The sequence below is a fragment of the Ictalurus punctatus genome, chromosome 2 (genome assembly GCF_001660625.3).
Source record: "Ictalurus punctatus breed USDA103 chromosome 2, Coco_2.0, whole genome shotgun sequence".
NCBI lineage: Eukaryota > Metazoa > Chordata > Actinopteri > Siluriformes > Ictaluridae > Ictalurus > Ictalurus punctatus.
The window spans coordinates 16456092-16478032 of record NC_030417.2 but is presented as its reverse complement, the minus strand read 5'-3'; the positions used below and the strand labels follow the sequence as shown (position 1 = coordinate 16478032).

The 21941-nt window shown below is 38.1% G+C and overlaps 1 protein-coding gene and 2 gene segments (V, D, J or C); all 3 read right to left on the bottom strand.

Moving 5' to 3' along the window:
• The window catches only part of LOC108277513 (uncharacterized), a 262355-nt gene that overhangs the window by 81153 nt on the left and 159261 nt on the right, over positions 1-21941 (bottom strand). The window lies entirely within an intron of this gene.
• Positions 6209-6664, bottom strand: LOC108275621 (Ig heavy chain V region 186-1-like). The segment is given in 2 exon segments: positions 6209-6525; positions 6609-6664. Coding segments are annotated over 2 exon segments (366 nt in total).
• LOC124626378 (Ig heavy chain V region PJ14-like) lies at positions 17234-17696 on the bottom strand. The segment is given in 2 exon segments: positions 17234-17572; positions 17657-17696. Coding segments are annotated over 2 exon segments (357 nt in total).

The window sequence follows — 21941 nt, the reverse complement described above, 5'->3', positions numbered from 1 at the left end:
TGACACTGTCATATGCAACACTGACAAGCTGGCCCTGGCCTTGTAACTTCTTGTTCAGTACATTCAGCTCCTGTGTGATGTCAACAAGAAAAGCTAAGTCCATTAGCCATTTGGGATCACTTAGTACAGGAACAGATATCCCATCCTTATCCATGAAGGCTTTCACTTCTGCTCTCAACTCAAAAAACCTCTTCAAGACGTCCCCCCTGCTAAGCCAACGTACCTCGGTGAAGTAGAGCACATCCTCATATGCTGACTCTATTTCCTCCAAAAAGGTGCGGAACTGCCGGTGCTTTAATCCCCTGGATCTGATATGGTTGGTGCATTTTACAACGTCAGACATCACATTGTCAAACTTAAGGCATTAGCTGCAAAGGGCCTGCTGATGGATAATGCAGTGCAAAGCAATGGCCTCTTCCACACCCTCCTCTTCCAGTTTTCTTTGAACAAGTGCCACCAGTCTCCTCCCTGTCACTGATGGCGCTCCGTCGGTTGTTATTCCAGCAAAACTCTTCCATAGTAAGCCGGCATCCACAATGGCATCACACAGCTGGTGGAATATCTCCTGACCGGTGGTCTGGCCATGCATTGTTATTACTGTGAGCAAATCCTCCATCACTTCAAAATTGTCATCAACACCACGGACATATATTGCGAGCTGCGCAGTGTCAGTGACGTCTGTGCTCTCATCAAGAGCGACTGAGTATGAATGGAAATGTCTAGCTTTCTCACACAGTTGATCGTAAATGTTATCCGACAGGTCAGAAATGCGCTCTGCCACTGTGTTGGCTGAAAGGCTGATGTTGCTAAACTGACCTTTCTTTTCCAGATAGACTATACTTGCAGCCTGTAACATGCACTGTTTGATGAACTCGCCGTCTTTGAATGGCTTTCCTGCCTTAGCAATCATCTCACTCACCGCATAGCTAGCTTCGACTGCTGCATCACTCTCTTTGCTTGCTTTCTTGAAAAAATCTTGTTGCCTCAGTAGACATGTTTTAAGTTTGGCGACCTGGTCCTCTCGCTCATCTCCCTGGTATTTTGCATACTCCTCAGCATGTCTAGTTGAGTAATGACGTCTGATGTTATACTCCTTGTGCACCGCAACTTTATCTGTGCATATTAGACACGTCGGAATGCCCCTGTGCGCTACAAAAAAATATTCCGTTTCCCACGTCTCCTGAAATTGTCTGTGCTCATCGCCAACCTTTCTCTTCACGGCAGGTTTTGAAAAAGACATGACTTGGTGACAAAAAAAAAACACGTATTTGCACTGGGTAACACTCCCAAAACACGTTTCAAGTGACCAACGTTGATAATTTGTGTTGTTGTCACGAACCTGAGCTATGGTAGCCCACAAGTGTTAAAAAATATAAAACGCCCAGGGCAATGACTCACGCAGGTGCATGTGAGAAAAAGTTAGTGGGGGCGGGCCACACTAACAGCAAGCTTTGATTTCAAGTAGGGGGCCACAAAATATCGTTCCGCGGGCCGCAATTGGCCCCTGGGCTGCGAGTCTGAGACCCCTGATTTAGACTGTCCAGATCTGAAACGCTCTGAGGAAAACTACACTTCCTAGCTCATAGCAGTACAGAACTAAAAGTTAAGTGAGAGTAAAACAGGCTGAAAGGGCTGACGGAGCTCTGAAGACATAATCTGTGATTCCTAAAATACTTGGAAATCTAACAGTCTCACTCTGTCACACTGTGAAATATAGCTGTGTTAAAACAGCATGTACGGAAAACTTTTATACTGGCCGGAGCTCATTACACAGGCTCTTGGAAGCACAGACAAAAGTCAAAGAATTCAATAATAGGCTTTTTCAACGTAATCTGCGCTGTGTTTTATATATAAGAAGTGACTTAAGTAATCTTACAGCAGTGTAAATGTCCAGAAAATAAAACATTCACAACAAGCCACATGCAGTAAAAGTAAGTGGTAACATGTCAGTCATACAGTAAATAATAAAAACGTTTTGTTTCTTTGACCTCCATGAATACACTTCTCATGAAAATGTGAGCTTGTCATGTGACTATAGCAAGCATGTGTTTTTGTACTGATGTATATGGAGAAGTATCGCTGTGGGTCACGGGCGCAGCAATACACTACAGTGTCTTCTGTCCTCACACTGGTCATTTGCAGATACATCTGCTTCTTACTGTTGTCTCTGGAGATGGTGAAGCGGCCATTAAGTGCACTGGAGTAAAACTTCCTATCACTATCATACTCGATACTTGCAACAAATTCCAGCCCTTTTCCAGGCGCCTGTCTGATTCAACCCATCCAGTAACTACTAAAGTCAAATCCAGAGGCTGTGCAGGTCAGTTTATGAGACTAATCAGGTTTGATGATCACTGAATCAGACTCAATTAGTGTCTGATTCAGGAATCTGAAAAAGATAAATACACAAAGATTGGCGTTATAAGTATAAAAATAAGACAAAGAAATTTTGTTTAAAATATAAAATAAATGATAATACTAACATTGAATGTAATTTAAACAATTACCGTTGCTGTAAATGAAAACAAATTGTATGTTGTTGCGCTGAACATATATCAGCATAAATGCTTCAAACGCAGGACATCATTTGCATGGCATGCCCACTAGAGGCATAAAAGTATTTACAGAGAAATAGCCATGAAGAGAAAAGGCTTACTGAATAACTCCAGCTGTGTTTCATGCTGTCAAGTCCATAACTGCTCTTTACTCATTAAAGCAGAGATGTCCTTTTAGTACATCACTGTGTATCACTGTAACACCCAGAAGAACATGAAGTTTTCTGATCACTGAACAACACAAACATGTCCAGTTCTTTCAGAAATTGTCATTTTTCAGCTGTGTATCTAATCCAGGTTATCCAATACAAACTGAATGTAGTTCCAGAAATAATGCAGGTCACAAATCATCACTGCTGTTAAAGTTTTGTGAACGATGGTATAGTATATAACATTTAGAGTTATTTATTATTAACTTTGCAGAGTAGTGTAATGAAATATATAATAATACTATGATAATGTTAGCAACAAAGAGAAACTGTCATTCAGTTGTTTAATGTGAGTGAGATGATGGTGAATCATTGCAGTCTGTGAGGAGAGAGAAGCTGAATGTGTATTAATGAGCAGTTAGAGGTGGTTTAGTTTATACAGAACTTTACGTAAAATACAACAGAAGCAGAAGAGTTCAGTGACAGATTCAGTAAGGAATAAAACACTTGGTGGCATACTGTTATAGGAAAATAATCAAGGGCAGGGTGATGTGACACATCCTCATTTAAAGCAGTGTCACTGTTACCACATTAAAGTTAATTATTTTCCTACAGTAGCATGTGCAGAAGTGTCTAATAATGCTAATAATGCTCTCATATGCATTGTGTATTGAAATCAACATCAGAAATTACTCAACAATAAACATTTTTTTTTTAAATCAGAGTTATCATTTAATTTAAAAGCCAGTTATTGTGAGTACCATTTAAATTCAATCATCAGAAAATCAGAAACCGCTTTTAAACATGGGAAGCAAGTGGAATGTTAACTAGACATTCAAATGCTTGTCATTTAAAACAGCTAAAAAGATAAATAATGCATTCTCAATAACTATGTACTGAGTACAGGTTTCGATTAGTTTTTGGTAAACCATTATCTAAGTGTCTACATCAGGGGTGCCCACACTTTTTTGATTCGAGAGCTACTTTTAAAATGACCCGTCAAAGAGATCTACCTACACTAAAAATGCGAAACATATATATATATATATATATATATATATATATATATATATATATATATATATATATATATATATATATATATATATATATATATATACTGAGTATATTTCAAATATATATACACACAAAATATGTGTTCATGTACCTTGCATAACTGCATGAGCCCTTATGGCACACTACAATTCAGTACATGTTTGGTCATTACCTTACTCTGATGACTTGCACTGAATAGAATCAGCCATGGTTGCATAGTCCGGACAGTTGCTGCTGGTAGCCAGCCCCAAGCAGGCCTCCAAATGATGATCAGTCATTGTGGAACGGTATTTGGACTTAATAATCTTCATGTAGGAAAAGGCTGACTCACATAAATCAGTAGAGCCAAATAATGCAGTCAAGGAGGTTGCACATTTCCTCATGTTTGGGTACTTTTCCCCTGTGAGTTAGTTCCAAAACTGTCCATGAGCCCTGGACTTCAGCTGAATGTCAGTCTGTCGTTTCAAAATCTCATCCTCCACTTCCGACGAGTTCAGGTGAAACAGCGTTGCAATTATCGATGCGAGTGAATCAACCTCAACATTGTCCCTAAATGGGTAGCACATGAATGTAGCTACTGGCTCCAGTAAAGCACAGTCTTGAAAGCGTCTGTCAAACTCTGACCGACAGCTGTCAATCTGCTCCGTGTAGTGTGCAATGTTCAATTGCGCACAAGCCTTCCGCTGCGTCTCCAGATCTGACACGAGATTTTGGAAGTTCCCCAAATCATGGCGCTGCAGCTTTGAGGACAGAAGTTGCATTTTCCGTTTAAAGGCATTAACTGAGCTGATCATATTCACCACGGTTTTGTCTTTTCCTTGAAGCTCCAAATTAAGCTCATTTAACATGTTGGTCAGATCGGTTAAAAATGCCAAGTCCAGCAGCCACTGATCATCGTTGAGTTGGATGTATTCTGCATGTTTAACAGCAAAAAGAAACTCCCTTATCTCCGGACAGAGCTCTTGAATTCTCTGCAGGAATTTACCCCTACTAAGCCATCTCACGTCAGTGTGTAGCAGGAGCTCAGAGTGGTCGCAGTCTGCCTTCTCCAGATGCGCACAGCCGTCTGTGAAGTGATCTAGCACGTATAGAACAGGCGATCTTTGTTGCCACATCCATGATCTCTTTCATGTTTAGCGTTTTTGCGCATAAGGCTTGTTGGTGTATTATGCGGTGACTGTACTTCTTGATAGCTGGAGTGCTTTGATTGAAGATAATATTTCGGTTTTGTTCATAAAGTCCCGAAACAACGAGTCCTGTTTACCAACCAAAGGATTTCTTTTCATCACTTATATTTCGACAGCTTTAGACAGTCATTTCCTAACCAGCCTCACAATTAAATAATAAAAAAAAGTAGCTTTTATAGACTGAAGGAGATCGTGATGATAATCAGTGCAGTCCTCTATGTGTTGTGTACTGAGTCGACATCAGGAATTAGTCTTTAAGAGACACCAACAAATATTTTTGTGTCTGAGTCATCAAGTATAATTTATTACCAAATATTTTAAGTAGCATTTGAATTAAAATATAGGAAGTAAAAAAATGAAAGCTTTTAGACATATAAAGCAAGTGGAATATTAACTGGACATTCAAACAGCTAAAAAAATAAAAAAATAAAAATAAAAAAAAGATCTAATTATATTCTTATTAATGATGACCTGAGTAAATCTTTATATATATATATATATATATATATATATATATATATATATATATATATATATATATATTTGGATAAAATATAGATTTATGTGTCTAGCAGGAGATATGTAGAGACAATAGAGTGTGTTGTTTGTATTGGGGTTTTCTCTGTTCTCCAAAGTTTAACAGAAACCATCACATCACATAAATAGAGGGATATCCAGCCCTGATGCTTGTCTTTGCATATCTTGTGATGATGGGAGGAGAATGTATTTCAAACATGTTTAAATCATAATGTGGAAATTCCTCTTATGTGGGATATGTGGATTTTTATTGGAACAGAAGCCTCTTTATCAAATGCTATAATTTTCATTCAAATATTGAAGTGTCAGTGTAATAAGCAGTGTAAATTTAGCATGATAATAATTATCTGTGCTTGAGGATATTGGGATCATTATAATAGACAAATTCTACCTCTCAAAATGCTCTCACACTTTCTCACACAAATTCTAATTTGCTGAGGTGATTATTATAATTCCATAACTTACAAGAACTTGTTATACTGTAGTATCTTTACATAACAATGCTGTGTATAATGTACAGCAATGTTAGAGATGTAGCATTATTATATTAGAAAATGGTTTAAAATCTACATTGTAAACTTTTTAAAAAATAACTTTCAACTCTTTGTTGTCATTTGTGTGATTATATATTTTTTTAGTTAGACTTGGATAGATAAGTGTTGTACTTGTGGACTAATAGGCCTTTGTACGGGGTGTTTTTGTACAGGTTTATTGTTGATCTGTCTCACTGTGGTTCACGGGCGCAGTAATACACAGCTGTGTCTTCAGTCTGCATGTTGTTTCCTGTTAATGTTACTGTGCTGCTGGACGTGTCTCTGGAAACCTGAAACCTGCTTTTCAGTTTCTCACTGTACTCAGTGCCACCGCTACTACATATACGTCCGATCCATTCCAGAGCTTTTCCTGCAGGTTGTCGTATCCAGTGTGTACAGTAGCTGCTATCAGTTAATGAATATCCAGACACTTTACAGGTCAGAGTCATTGACTGACCAGGTGTTAATACCGTGGATCCGGGCTGGATCAGCTCAACACAGTGAACACCTGTTAAATAAAAGTTCATTTTAATGTTATAAAATGAAAATGTGCCCAAAAGCCATATTTATGTCAAATGTAAAAACACTTACAGTGTACAGCTGCCAGCAGCAGCAGCAGCAGTAGGGATGTGGAGATCATTGTGTGTGTTGAAGCAGAATAAGTAAAAGCTCTTGGTCTTCATTGCTTAAATATATAACAGGGAAGGACATTTGCATAGAGACACTCCTTATATTAGGGGAATTTTGATGCAATCCCACATATCAGGACCAATTTACCTTATTGATGTTTGTGTGACTTTATTTTCATTTGATCATAATGCATAAATACATCTATGCATACTAACTGACTATTATTTTTTGTTTGTTTGTTTTGTTTTGTTTCAGCTTCAGAGTGGTGTGATGCCGTTGATCCATCATCATGTTAGAATGATCAAATTTGCCATTCTGAATAAACATTATTGGGAATTCTACAGCGCTGTGGTATAACTAATATTATAGGTTGTGTGTTTTTGTTTTGAATATTCATTAGAGATAAAGTCGCCACCAAAAATTTCTCAGTTACAGAAAATGACAATGAATTTGTATCATTTATTAAGCTTGCTTGTTGACTTAAACAGTTTTATATCTTAAAAGTATCACTGCTGCCAATGGAACTTGTGAATTTTATTAACTCTGATATCTGTCCTTATGTGTGGATGAAACAGATTTGAAGTTTTATTTAATGGGCCATGTAACATTTATGGAAGGAGTCTCCAGTTTCAGTAAGTTTTCAGACACAGAAAACTCTTTAGAACAGAGGATTTTTAACAAAATAAGTTGGTTCTTTTTCCCACAATATGAATATATCAGTCCTTTAAACCATTTGATTTGCATAATAGTGTTTAGGTGTTGCAAAGGTGCAATAGAACTAAAGTCATACTACATTTCCTGCAAATTTAAAAACATGTACACATTCACAAAATATAAGAGCTACTACTATTTACTTACTAATTCATCAAACAATGTGGATTATGCAACCTGGTTTAATGAGGCAATGATATAGTAGATCTGTAATGTCTTAGTTTTTAAACAATGTTGTAAATAGATTTTACAACTGAGATGGAAATCCCAGGACGACAGCAGTCCTCTCTCAGTCATTTTAACCTCAACATGTTGGGATGATGTTGTATAAGTAGATAAAGAGCACCTCTCAGAGGTCATAAAACATAATGTTCATAATATCTAATGTGGGTGCAGATGTATTAATATACTAAATATAAATATAAATATATAAAGTGCAAGTCAAACATTTAGGTCAATTTGATTGTCTGTGAAAAAAAACAAAATAATTTGCACTTCTAGTGAAATGGTAGAGAAGATTTTTCTATCCATTCATTATTTATTATGCTTTCATCTGGTCCATAATAATTTAACATTTAATTTAATATTTATTTATGTATGTAGGATGTGATGGTCTTCCATAAATTGTACCTTTTAAGTTAATTCAAAATAAACTTCACACATATGTAAGGCTTAATTTTTGTACAGTCCTCTCACTGAGATGTACAGCTGTGTGTCTTTGCACAATAATAAACAACCATGTCTTCTGGCACCAGGCTGCTGATATCTAAGTAAAGCACACTGTTGCTCGTGTCTCTGGAGATGCTGAAGCGAGTTTTAAAGGAAGCTCCAGAATCTATGCCTCCACCACCCCATATGATCCTGATCCACTCCAAGCCTTTTCCTGGAGGCTGTCTGATCCAGCCTGTGCCGTAGCTAGTGAGGGCATAGCCAGAAATCTGACAGGACAACTTCACTGAGGCTCCGGGAGGTTTAACCTCAGCAGGACACGAGGTCAGACTGATGCCATGCACATCTGAGAAGAAGAGAGCGGTAAAACATACAGAAGAAATTAAACACACTTCACTTCAACTCAGACTGAAATATGGAGCATATAAAAAGGTGAGTAACGTGTGGTAATAAACAGCCTCATTTTCAGCTTTCAGACTCTTCACTTCTAGGTACAGCATGTTTTTATTGGTGTCTTTAGTGATGGAGAACTGGCCCTGCAGAGACTGAGCGAATGTTGTGCCAGTGCCAGTGTCAATGCACCCGATCCACTCCAGCCCTTTTCCTGGTTTCTGATGGATCCAGTGCATCCTGTAGTAGCTCATTGAGAATCCGGAGACAGTACAAGACAGAGTGACTGACTCTCCAGGTCTCTTCACCACAGAAGCAGAGGAGGTCAGGGACTGTCCATAAGAATCTGGAAGAGAAGAGTATAACTAGGTAATGTTGTGTTATAATGCTTATCGGGACAGAATGGTTAATTTTCCTAATAATCATCACATGAAAAAGTCTGAAACTTACATGAAATGAGCACAAATAAAATACAATGTCCTAAAATCATCCTTCTCTGAGTTTTACTTCACCCAGATTTAAAGTGTATGGGAGTGTTATCTATCACAAAGCTCACTGGAAACTTGAACAGCCAAGAACATGCTATTTATACCCGACTCTATTTGAATAGGTAGTGACCATGACCACTATGGATGTGTTAAATCCACAAGCACAGGCTGCACAGTGTATAGATGAGTGGATGATTATAAGGTCAGTTTTACTAAATGTAGCTGACTGAAGACACCAAAAATATTACTGTATACACTACAAATTCATAGGAATGTTATGCATAGATGGTTTAGTTTAAACAGACTGCCCCTTCAATGTAAAATAACAGTAACTTGGACCTCAATTGAAAATAAACTGCTGTTGCACATTTCTGCTGAAAGACATGAACACTTGGAGCATTATATACAATACAACAGAAGCAGAGGAGCTCAGTGATAGATTCAGTAAGGAATAAAACACTTTGGGAGGAAAATAATCAACAATGAATTAAAACAGATTTCCTGTTACCACCCAAAGTGTTTGTCATCAATTACATTATTACAGTTATAAAAAGTCGTTTCCTAACCAGCCTCACCAGTTAAATAGTTTTTGTGCAGCTTGTCCTGTCAGTGTGGATCATGAGCACAGTAATACACAGCTGTATTTCAGTCTGCATGTTCTGTCTCTGTAAGGTCACAGGTTGTTGAATCCAAGCTGTTCCATAGTGGCTGCTGCTAGGCTATATGTTAATATATGTTGGGGTTTGTAATTAGATTATTACTTATATAGAAAGTAATAATCTAATTATTGACCTTATTCTGAGTAAGACAATATTGTGATTAAGGTGTTTACATGAGTTGCTTTTAGAATATCCCTTTCATGTTCCTGTTTTACATGCTATAGAACATAGATCGATTTAACGGCACACATCATTACTTCCCCATGCCGTCCGACATTTCCTCCAGAATTTCACATATCAGCATACATTTCATCTTTGTTATCGTACTACTGGCCCAAATTTAGCCTATTACACAAAGACACTTAAAAAAAAAGACACTTAAAATTCAACATAGAAGCAAATACTCACATCTGTAAACCCAGTTGGAGATAGAAAAAAGACACTAGCCGTGAGTGAGAAGAAGCAAGGGTCCAGATTTTATTTCCACCTCACGAGATCCACACCAATGAGAATTCCCAGAAGTGATCTGACGCCTGGAGCTCAAGCTCCAGTATTTATAATGTATTTACACAGTAGATAACCAATATATTTTAGAAAGACTATGATTTCAATACTAATAGGTTTAAAAAGAGCTCATCTACATTACCATGATGTTTTGAAAGAGGACTTTCTGACTACCATTAGGATTGAAAGTGGGAGAGAGAGAAAATAATTTAGAGAGACCTTAGTCTCATGTTGTTATCTCATAATGTTATGTGTGTGCGTTGGGGCCTTTGTGTGTGTTATGTCTGCACGCCTGCCCTTGACTGTACGAGAGTATGTGTGTTTCGCAGCCTGCACTCCTCAGCTCTTATATTTCTCTGTGACCAATAAACCATAGTGTGTTACTCTTAAAGATCTTAAAGTGTGAATCCAACCAGTCCTGTGAATTTTCAATAAAATTACATATTACTCATACTAGGTCTCCCTCGTGTTTATTTCATGTCATTTTTATCCACAACAGTACCATATACAGTTTTGGCTGTTTCATTTTCAATTTTATGAAGGCTTCAAGTGCAGTTAATTATTTGTCATGCTGTACGTGTAAATAGATGACGACTTGAAGCCATGGGCTGCGTCCGAAGCCACATACTTACTTACAATATAGTAGCCGAAATACGTGCATTTCACCTATTATAGCAGGTAAGTATGTGGTTTCGGATGCCGCCGTGCTCTCTTCTTTGCTGTTGGTTGAGGACAGCCGTGTGTGTCCTGTCGCAAAATGCGGTTAAAACTCCCACACGACGTTAATAGTGTGATTAAGGTGTGTACATGTCTGTAATGCACTTCAGTAATGCAACTTAAATAGGAATACTCCACATGTCTTAATTTGATTTGTGTTTACTTCGAGTATGACTTTAGTCGGATTAAGGTAATCAATAATCACTGTTTAATGATAGTTTTTATTGGTCACATATACATTACAGCACAGTGAAATTATTTTACCCCAGCATGTTCAGAAGTTTGGGTCAGCCATGATACAGCGCCCTGGAGCAAAGAGGGTTAAGGGCCTTGCTCAAACCAAGCCCAGTTTTAATGTCACCAATAAAGTTTTAACTACATGCTGTTTGGAAAACACGGCAATATTTCACTTTGAGAGTGGCAAATATGGAATAGCCCCTCTTCTATATCTATAAAATAAAACATAACCATTTTACATTTACCAGAAAACTTATATTGCTGGAAAATTATATTAGATTAAATTATGTAAAAATATTAGAATACAAATATAGGAGTTAAATCCTCCTCTTACATGTTAAAATAACTGATGAAATTCAGTGTCACGGAGACCCGAGTGGAGCAAGTCTGCATGTGTGGATAGGAAAGGTCCATGCATATGCAAAATAGAAATGCCCACACACTCATACACACACATAGAAATGTGTTTTCAACAGGAGAAGATTCACTTAATAAAAACAAATGAAAATAATTACTTTTTAACAACGCTGGGTTCTACATAGGATCTTGGGGAAACATAGTTTTTCTATTCACTGTCCAGGGTTCTGCCTAGAAGAACCAGGGTTGATGGTTTTGGATAGTACATTTAGATGCAAGGATAACATTAAAAGACATTAAACAAATGAAACATATATAAAGCACCACCCAGAACACAGCAGAAAAGAGAGGGAGGCCATCGCATAGGAATAGATAAGGAAGGACCTCACACACTCATGACTCAGCAAAAGGAGAAAACATACAGGAGATTTATTGCTATGACAACGCCATCGATGACGTCTGCATGAGTTAGAGGGAAGATACAGGACAGCTGCAGTAACTAATAAACTTGAAAAAGAAGGGAACTATGTAATTGGAACAGGAGTGCCAAATTAGGATAAAGGACACACCCAAAGGAACACGTATGCCTAGATTGTATATAAGAAACATTGAAAATGATTGTACTTTGGTGCATGTTACATTTTTTGTGTGGTCCGTAATATTTATGCAAATCTCCATCTCCTCTTGTAACATTAGCACCGTGCTTATCTAGAGAGGAAGCGTGTGATGAGGCGTGATGGAAAAATTGTCCCGCACAAGAAAATTGATGGCAAGGCCGCAACAGCACTTTTGTGCAAAGGTATTTTAATGACCATGCTCATATTTACAGTCCACCAAATGTGCACCAAAATATGTACATCTACGTGAAGGCCCACCCAAAAAATAGACAAATTGGGGGGAAAACTATACAAAAACATATACACTACAGCACTTGGATGGTAACGCCATCCACAGAAAGGTAAATACACCATATACTAACACAGCAACTACAAAATCCAAACCACAACCCACTTTACACAAATCAGCAGGCCTGGCTTTAAATCTAGAAGCTCCACCCACATGGACCCCTCCATGTTCTTCCAGAGGTAAGTATTACAACAACAAGTTTCCATAAATCACAATATCTATAATAACGTAATCTTCATATATACAAATGTATCAATATTCGTTATATATATATATATATATATATATATATATATATATATATATATATATATATATATATATATAGTTAATTTGGGTTTTGTATTCCACAGCCCCCCCAAACAAACAGTTAAGGCGGTTCAGTTACCAGAACAATCGCAGAGGCGCAACGTGGGAATTCAGTTATATCTGGCTTTCTGGATGACTTCCAGGGCTTGCTATTTGCTTTCGGTATTCTGGATTAAGACGCAACATACACAGACAGCTACAAACACAACACGACGTGCAGCTAAGTACAATAAACATTTACTGGTACCTAGTGTCTGCGTGTTTTTATTGTGGGATATGGGGGAAGGATGCAGTAATGTAGTGGGTGTGTGCGCATTATGTATGAAAATGAAGGGTCGGGAAGGGTAGGGAAGGGTAGGGAAAACAGAAAAGCAGGTGGATAGTGGATTATATGTGCTGTCGCAATCCTGTCAGAGCCCTCTGTCACAAAGCGGTTCTCATTAGTCCTCCTTCAACACAAACATGTTTGCTTCAGATCCACTGCTGCTGCTGGCTCTCGCCCCCTGTGAGTGTTTGGATTTAAGCTTTATTGCTTCATCTGATCCTTTCAGTTCCACATGTGAACCTTTTCTTTTTCTCTTTTCACAGATGTGTTCTGTGCTACTGAGCTCCTCCAGCCAGACTCAGTGGTTATAAAGCCAGGAGCAACTTTAACCATCACCTGTAGAGTATCTGGAGCTTCTATTACTCAGTATTTTTACAAGAATAGTAGTATTAACTCGAGTGGCAGTGGTGGCTTAATGCTCTTGGTTACTGATCAGAAGGTCAGGTGTTCAAGCCCCAGCACTGCCAAGCTGCCACAGTTGGGCCCTTCTACATTTAACATTATAATCAAACTGTGCAACAGAAAATGCCCCAGCAGTCAAATCATTTTCATTCAGGTATAGTCTGCACTTTAGAGGCTTTGACTGGTACAGAGAGGAATTGCTGATTTCATGTTGATGAGGTCAGTTTCACATCCACCTTCTCAGTCACTACTGAAGAGTGGTACAGAGATCAGGTTTAGGGGCGTGTCACTCTGTGCAATCACCTGACATCACTATCACTGATGGGTTGCATGAATCTACAGTCTGGGCTGTACCAAACGTAACTGGTAAATTTACTAATCCCAGAATCCATCTGAACAGCACACACCCTCATTTTCATCTGAATGACAGTAAAAACATCAGTTTGAAATAATAATTTTTAATTTACATATAAAGTGTGAAATTGCTAAAATCACTGATGCCAATTCCTGGTAAAGCATCCACTACAGTTTGCTAAAGGCTAGTTAGTTAGGGAACAAATGTTAGATTGCCAGTTTAGTTATTTTTACCTAATTGTCCTAAAGTGTGTAAGATATAACGTACCCTTTATTTTTTGTGTTTAGTGCTACCTTAATGTCTCAACTGGTGATAATTTGAGCGCCTTTTGGTTCCATTTTGGCGGTTCCCTTTTAAGCACATAAAAATGACGCTGGGCTTTTAATAGCGTGTAAAGTGATTTTGGCTAGCTGGTGATAAAAATGTGGCACCATTTTGCTGTTTGCCCTCAATATAAGGTGGATTATAAATTAGCTTATATTCATGAACCCCTATGGATGTATTAAATCCACAATAACATGCTGTTCAGTGTGTAGATGAGTGGATGATTATAAGGTTCTATGTAGAACCCTACAACAGAATGTTTCACTATCAGAAAGGGTTCCAAGTAGAACCATTTTTACAAGAACCATTACTCATCTAATGAAGACTTTAGGAAACCAAGAACCTGTTTTACTAAATGTATTTGAGTGAAAACCCCCAAAATATGTTTTTATACATTATAAATTCATTGAAATGGTTATGAATAGATAACACGTGGAGCTTTATCTAAAATACCACAGAAGAAGAGGAGCTCAGTGACAGATTCACTAAGGAATAAAACACTTCGGGAGGACAATAATCAAAAATGAATCAAAGCAGAGTTCCTGTTTGTCACGACTTCCCCTTTAAGCAGCGTGCTGAAGAGCATGTGAATGCACGCTGCCGTGCAAGGTGCGCGAGCGCCTGCTTTTCGTTGTTGACATTCGTGACATTTGGACACGTGTGTTTGTTTATGTTTTTGTCATGTCTCCTCCCTGCTCTGTCATTGGCTGGGATTTCACGTGTGTCTGAATCGCTCTCAGATGTGAGCATTTACGACACTGATCATGTACGCATATATACCGCACGCCTCCTAGCACACAACGCGGAATATAAGAGTAGTTTAGATAGATTAGAACCTTAGTATTGATTCCTTACTACACTTAGTCATGGTCATGGTCATGGTCATAGTCCATGTCATGTTTAGATTCTTCTGTTTAGTTCACGCTGGTTTCTCTGCTCCCAGCTCATAGTCATAGCTTATGTTTCATGTTTTGTATCTCGACCTGTTTTCCGTGACCAGGACATAGTTTCCAGCCTTGCCCAGTTTATGCCTGTTTGCCGATCGCCTGACCTCTTGCATGTTTTGGATTACGTTTTTGGATCACGATTTGGATTAACCTGCCCGTGTCTCTCAATAAAACCTGCTCAAACTGCGATTGCATTCGTCATATCTCCGTTACGTCACAAAACGTGACACTGTTAAACATAGCTATCAAACATGTAGTGAAAGAGGTCGTGGTGATAGTCAGTGCAGTCCTCTGTGTAGTGTATTGAGTCAACAAATATATATATATATATATATATATATATATATATATATATATATATATATATATATATATATATATATATATATATATATATATATATATATATATATATATATTATTATTAACGCAAGTGATATGTTAGCTGGACATTCAAAGGCATTTAATTTCAGATAGCTAAAAAAAAAATAGATAATATATTTTATTAAGCATGATCTGAGAAAAACTTTGTATTAATAAATAATGATCTTGGTGTCTATGCTGAAGTGTTTATAATGTGGGGATTATTCGCTCAGTTAAATGTAGTTATTATTTCAATACGGAACTGAATTGTGATCATGTTTTTGTGAAGTGTGGATCCCGAGCGCAGTAATACACAGCTGTGACTTCAGTCTGCATTTTCTGTCTCCGTAAGATCACTGTGTTACTGGAAGTGTCTCGAAAGATGACAAACTTGTCTTCAGGTGAATCTTTATTATAAAAATCCCCATTATAATCAATGGTGTTGATCCACTCTAAAGCTTTACCTGAAGGTTGTTGGATCCAAGCTGTGTAATAGCTGGTAACTAAATGTGAATCCTTGCAGTTGATGGAGAGACTCTGGCCTGGCTGGACTGTCATGGACTCTCAATCAAACATTTATTCCAATTGTTTCTTAAATATTTTATACAATGAGAGATTAATAATGGTTCAAAATCAGTCTTTGAGCAATGTATGTATATATTTTTTAATGACTATTCGTGTGTTTAATTGTGAAATTCATTCCTCTGGATAAAATGTAATAGTGTGATTGAGATGGTTTATTAGTTGCATTGAGAGGATCTCTAACATGTCTCAGTTTTTGTAAGGAGAATCCACTATTCTGTGTCACTGTGTATCTTGCGCAGTAATACACAGCTGTGTCTTCAGTTTGCAGATTCTGTCCTCCAATTGTTATTGTGTTAGTAGCAGTGTCTCTGGAGATGCTGAACTTATTTTTCAGTTTGTCACTGTAAGCTGTACTACCACCACTACTGATGTATCCAATCCACTCCAGAGCTTTTCCTGCAGGTTGTCGGATCCAAGCTGTACGATAGCTGGTAACTGAATATGAAACCTTGCAGTTGATGGAGAGACTCTGGCCTGGCTGGACTGTCATGGAAGCAGGCTGAGTCAGTTCCTCACCATGCACATCTATGGAAGAAAACACATGGTGATATCCCACACAATATATACTGCACATTTATTGTTATTGTAGTACATGAATGAATTTGATAAAGCACTCACAGGAAGCAGTTGCCAGCAGAAGCAGTAGAGATGTAGAGAACATGGTGTGTGTTGTGTGTACTGGGGTCTTCTCTGTTCTCCAAAGTTTAACAGAGACCATCACATCTCATAAATAGAGTGATATCCAACCCTGACGCTTGAATTTGCATATCTGGTCATGATGGGAGGAGAAGGTATTCAAAACGTGTTTAAATCATATGGAAGAGATTCATCTCATGAAGGATATGTGGATTTTTAATGGAACAGAAGCCTCTTAATCAAATTCTATCATTTTCATTAAAACATTATAGAGTCAGTGTAATAAGCACAAGGATTAAAGAATACATTTTCATGATAATAATTATCTGTGCTTGAGGATATTGAGATTATGATATAAAAACTCCACATCTCTTAAAAGTCATGACAAAACACTCTCATACTTTTTCACACATGATCACAAAAATTCTAATTTGTCGATGTGGTTATTGTCAGGTAAAGATACTATAGTATAACAAGTTCTTCTAAGTGATGTGATTATAATAGTTTGTATAATGTGCAGCATTATTATAAATGTAGCATTATTATATTAGATATATGGTTTAAATTCTACATTATAAACGTCTAAGAAAATAACTTTAAACTCTTTGTTTTCATCTGTGTGAATATATGGTTTTTAGTTAGACTTGGATAGATAAGTGTTGCACTTGTGGACTAATAGGCCTTTGTATAAGGTGTGTTTGTACAGGTTTATTGTTGATCTGTCTCACTGTGGGTAACGAGCACAGTGATACACAGCTGTGTCTTCAGTCTGCATGTTCTGTCCTGTTAATGTTACTGTGCTGCTAGACGTGTCTCTGGAAACCTGAAAGCTGCTTTTCAGTTTCTCACTGTATAATGTGCTACCGCTACCACATATACATCCGATCCATTCCAGAGCTTTTCCTGCAGGTTGTCGTATCCAGTCTGTACAGTAAGTTCTATCAGTTAATGAATATCCAGACACTTTGCAGGTCAGAGTCATTGACTGACCAGGGGTTAATACTGTGGATCCGGGCTGGATCAGCTCAACACAGTGAACACCTGTTAAAGAAAGGATCATTTTAATGCCATAAAAGAAAAAATGTGCCCAAAAGCGGTATTTATGTCAAATGTAAAAACACTTACAGTGTACGGCTGCTAGCAGCAGTAGGGATGTAGAGATCATGGTGTGTGTTTAACAGAATAAGTACAAGCTCTCGGTCTTCATTGCTTAAATATACAACAGGTAAGGACATTTGCATAGAGACACTCCTTATCTTAGTGTAAATTTTATGCAATCCTACATATCTGAATCAATATACATTATTAACGTATGTGACTATTTATTTTCATTTTCTCTTAATGAATAAATGTGTATATACACATCCATCCACCCATCCATTTTGTGTATTGCTTATCCTACAGAGTTTATGCTTCCGCCACCCCATATGATCCTGATTCACTCCAAGCCTTTACCTGGAGGCTGTCTGATCCAGCCTGTGCTGTAGCTAGTGAGGGCATAGCCAGAAATCTGAAAGGACAACTTCACTGAGGCTCCGGGCGGTTTAACCTCAGCAGGAGACGAGGTCAGACTGATGCCATGCATATCTGAGAAGAGGAGAGTGGTAAAACACACAGAAGCTATTAAACACACTTCATTTCAACTCAGACTGAAAAATGGCGTGTATAAAAAGACGAACAAATAAATTAATTAAATTTAATCAAAATATAGTTTCATTGTTCCATATGAAGAAACAAATAAATTATATAAAAAAAGATTTCTTATGAGTTATGTTTTTATTGAGAAATGAAATGTAATACAATTGAATGTTTTATCATTTATTTCCTTGGTGTTTACTTAATGTTGTTTTCATGTTTGTCTTCAGCTTTAAGCACCAGCCAGAGATTAGAAAAAAAAAGATTGAGAATTTTACAGAGGAATTTTGACTGTTAATGGAGTAAGACAAAAGAGGAAATAAAACTGAGCACTAAAATGAATCGATGTTGTTTATAATAAATGTCTCTGGTGTTCAGTTTCCTGCTGAGGGAATATTTACAGCTCATGCGGACGTGCTTGTGTAAGTTTTTGTACAGCTCTGGAGTCTGTTGTGTCAGTGTGAGTGTCGTGCACAGTAATAAACAGCCGTGTCTTCAGCTTTCAGACTCTTCACTTCTAGGTACAGCATGTTTTTATTTGTGTCTTTAGTGATGGAGAACTGGCCCTGCAGAGACTGAGCGAATGTTGTGCTAGTGCCAGTGTCAACGTATCTGATCCACTCCAGTCCTCTTCCTGGTTTCTGACGGATCCAGCTCATGTAGTAGCTGCCCATTGAGAATCCAGAGACAGTACAGGACAGAGTGACTGACTCTCCAGGTCTCTTCACCACAGAAGCAGAGGAGGTCAGGGACTGTCCATAAGAATCTGGAAGAGAAGAGTATAACTAGGTAATGTTATGTTATTATGCTAATCAATACAGAATGGTTAATTTTCCTAGTAATCATCACATGAAAAAGTCTGAAACTTACATGAAATGACAAGAAATAAAATACAATGTCCTAACATCATCTTTCTCTGAGTTCTGCTTCACCCAGATTTAAAGTGTATGGGAGTGTTATCTATCACAGAGCTCACTGGAAACTAGAACAGCCAAGAACATGCTGTTTATACCCTACTCTATTTGAATAGGGAGTGTCCATGACCACCATGGATGTATAAATCCAGAACCACAGGCTGCTCAGTGTACAGATGAGTGGATGATTATAAGGTTCTGTGTAGAACCCTACAGCAGAATGTTTCATCATCAGAAAGGGGTCCAACTAGAACCATTTTTACAAGCTGAGAAACCTTAATTATCCAATGAACCCTTAGACCATTTGAAGAAGAATGTCTCTGAATAAAAAAAAAGTTTGTGTTTATACACTGTAACATCCAACAAATTCACATTTGAAATGAAAAGTTTAAGCAGGGGTTTATTTGTATAAAATTAAGCAAGTGATCTTGCTTAAGGGCAGTGGTGGCTTAGCGGTTAAGGCTTTGGCTTCACAGGTTGCTAATATGCTACATGTAATTCTGTTTAATCTGAGAGTCATGATGCTGGATGCAGTCATAGCAGAATGTGAAGATAGAGATTGGCTAAATGTGCAGAATACAACAAACTGAGATGGTTGAGTTTGCACAGATTGCCCTCTAGAGGCCTGTTTTCAAAATATCCAGAATGAAAATGAGCAATTTTAAAGGAAAAGGTTAAAATGTTCTTGCTGTTACTGTTAATAAAAACATGTTCTTCACTCTCTGTGAAGTGTGCTTCTCTAATGTAATTTAAAGCCAAAATAAAGAAGCTTCCAAAAATATTGTTTAAAGATATTAAATACACTTATATCGCAGTGCTGCTGAATTCTCAAATCTGATTAGTCAGAAGATGTTGATTAATTTTCTATTACAGCAGACCTGACACTTGTAGAAAGGCAAATCACAGGTTTATATTAATTAGCTTATTGTAATAGTTTATCACTCTATAATAACAACTTCCACATGACTTGGATGGTGGATGTTTCACATAACCATTTTTCTTAATGTGTGTAAATGCGGTTATATTGCAACTTGCTAAAAGCCAGTGGCCGACGCCCACAGCGGGACTGGAATGCAAGGCGGCATCCCCAGCGGGGCAGGACAGCCTCCTCAGGTGGGCAGTACAGCAGGACAGCTTCCTCAGCAGGATAGAACAGCGGGACAGCCTCCTCAGCAGGACAGGGAAGTGGGACAACTTCCTCTGCAGAACAGGGCAGCGGGACAGCTTCCTTAGCAGGATAGGGAAGTGGGACAGCTTCCTCTGCAGAACAGGGCAGCGGGACAGCGTCCTCAGCAGGATTGGACAATGGGACAGCTTCCTCGTGGGGCTGGAGCTCCGATGCTGACACCTCCCCGTAGGTCTCAAGCTGGAGCTCTGAGGTCGCCATGTTGACCTCAGGTGGGAGCGCCACAGCCGAGACCTTCCCATAGGTCTCAGGGTGGAGCTCTGCAGCTGGCCTCCCCCCACCTCCCCCCACCCAAAAAAAAAAAAAAAGTTCTAGGCCAGCCTTTGTTTCCGGACTGGGCAGGGTGACTGGGTGCTCAGCAGGGCAGGAAGGTGGAGTGCTGTTCCCCTCCGGGTCGGAAGGTGAGGCGCAGTTCAGTGCTACAGGACAGGGGCACACTGAACAGTGTGTACTGAACAGCACACACCCTCATTTTCATCTGAATGAAATTAAAAACATCACTTTGAAATACCTGTTGAACATTTTATACACACAGTATGAAACTCTGTGGATTTATTTCACTCTGTGAATTAGACAGAACGTATGACTCTGGTGGGAATATTTGAGCTTCACTTAAAATAAATGAAGTTGTAAGTGAATGTGAAGTTTTTGTACAGCACAGCAGCTGTTTGTGTCAGTGTGTTGTCCGAGCACAGTAATACACAGCTGTGTCTTCAGTCTTTAGGCTGGTCATGTGCAGATACACCTGCTTCTTGCTGTTGTCTCTGGAGATGGTGAATCTTCCCTGAACAGACTGAGAGTATTGTTTAGTACTACCACTTGGAGCAGAAATGAATGAGATCCACTCAAGGCCTTTTTCTTGAGCCTGTCTAATCCAGGATATGTCTGCACTGCCATCACTAATCCCAGAGTAGGTACAGGTGAGTTGATGAGATCCTCCAGGTTTAATGACCACCGGCTCAGACTCGGTTAGTGTCTGACATCCGCAAACTGCCAAATACATTTAATCATTTTATAGTCTTACAGAATTGCACAATTTATATTAGTGATGCATGCACAAATAAGCTGTTACTCACGGGTTATGGTCAATAATATCAAAATAAAATAGTCAATGATTTGTGGTTGCATGGCTGTTCCCGAAAAAAGTCTAAACTAAGTGGAAATAATGCAGCTGGAGTCTGTGCTTATAAAGGGAAAGTCTCATTTGCATGTCCATCCCCTAGAGGAGTTACTATAAAAAATATTCTGATATTCAAATAAAACATCATCAATTACAGCAATATGAGTTGTATATGGGAGGGAAAATGTAGGTAAATTGATATTAGTGAGGCAAAAATATAGTTACATAAAATATATTTCTGTCCAAGCATTGAGAATATGAATGTTCTTTTGTTCACTCTGGGAATGAAATTTAAGTTTGCGGTATATTTTTGGTATTAAAAATGTGTTGTAGATGTAACATGATTTTTCAATGTCTAGTTGTTTCAAACAGTCACAATCTCCATATTTTGTGTTTTTTTATTTTATTATTATCTTTTTAAGCATGTATAACTTCCCCTCTAGAGGCTAAATGTGTGTATGTGGATGTGTAAAGCTTTCATGTTTTATATTATACTTGGCTTTGTTTAATAACTTTTGTTAAACCAAAACAAACTAAATACTTATGTGAAACAAA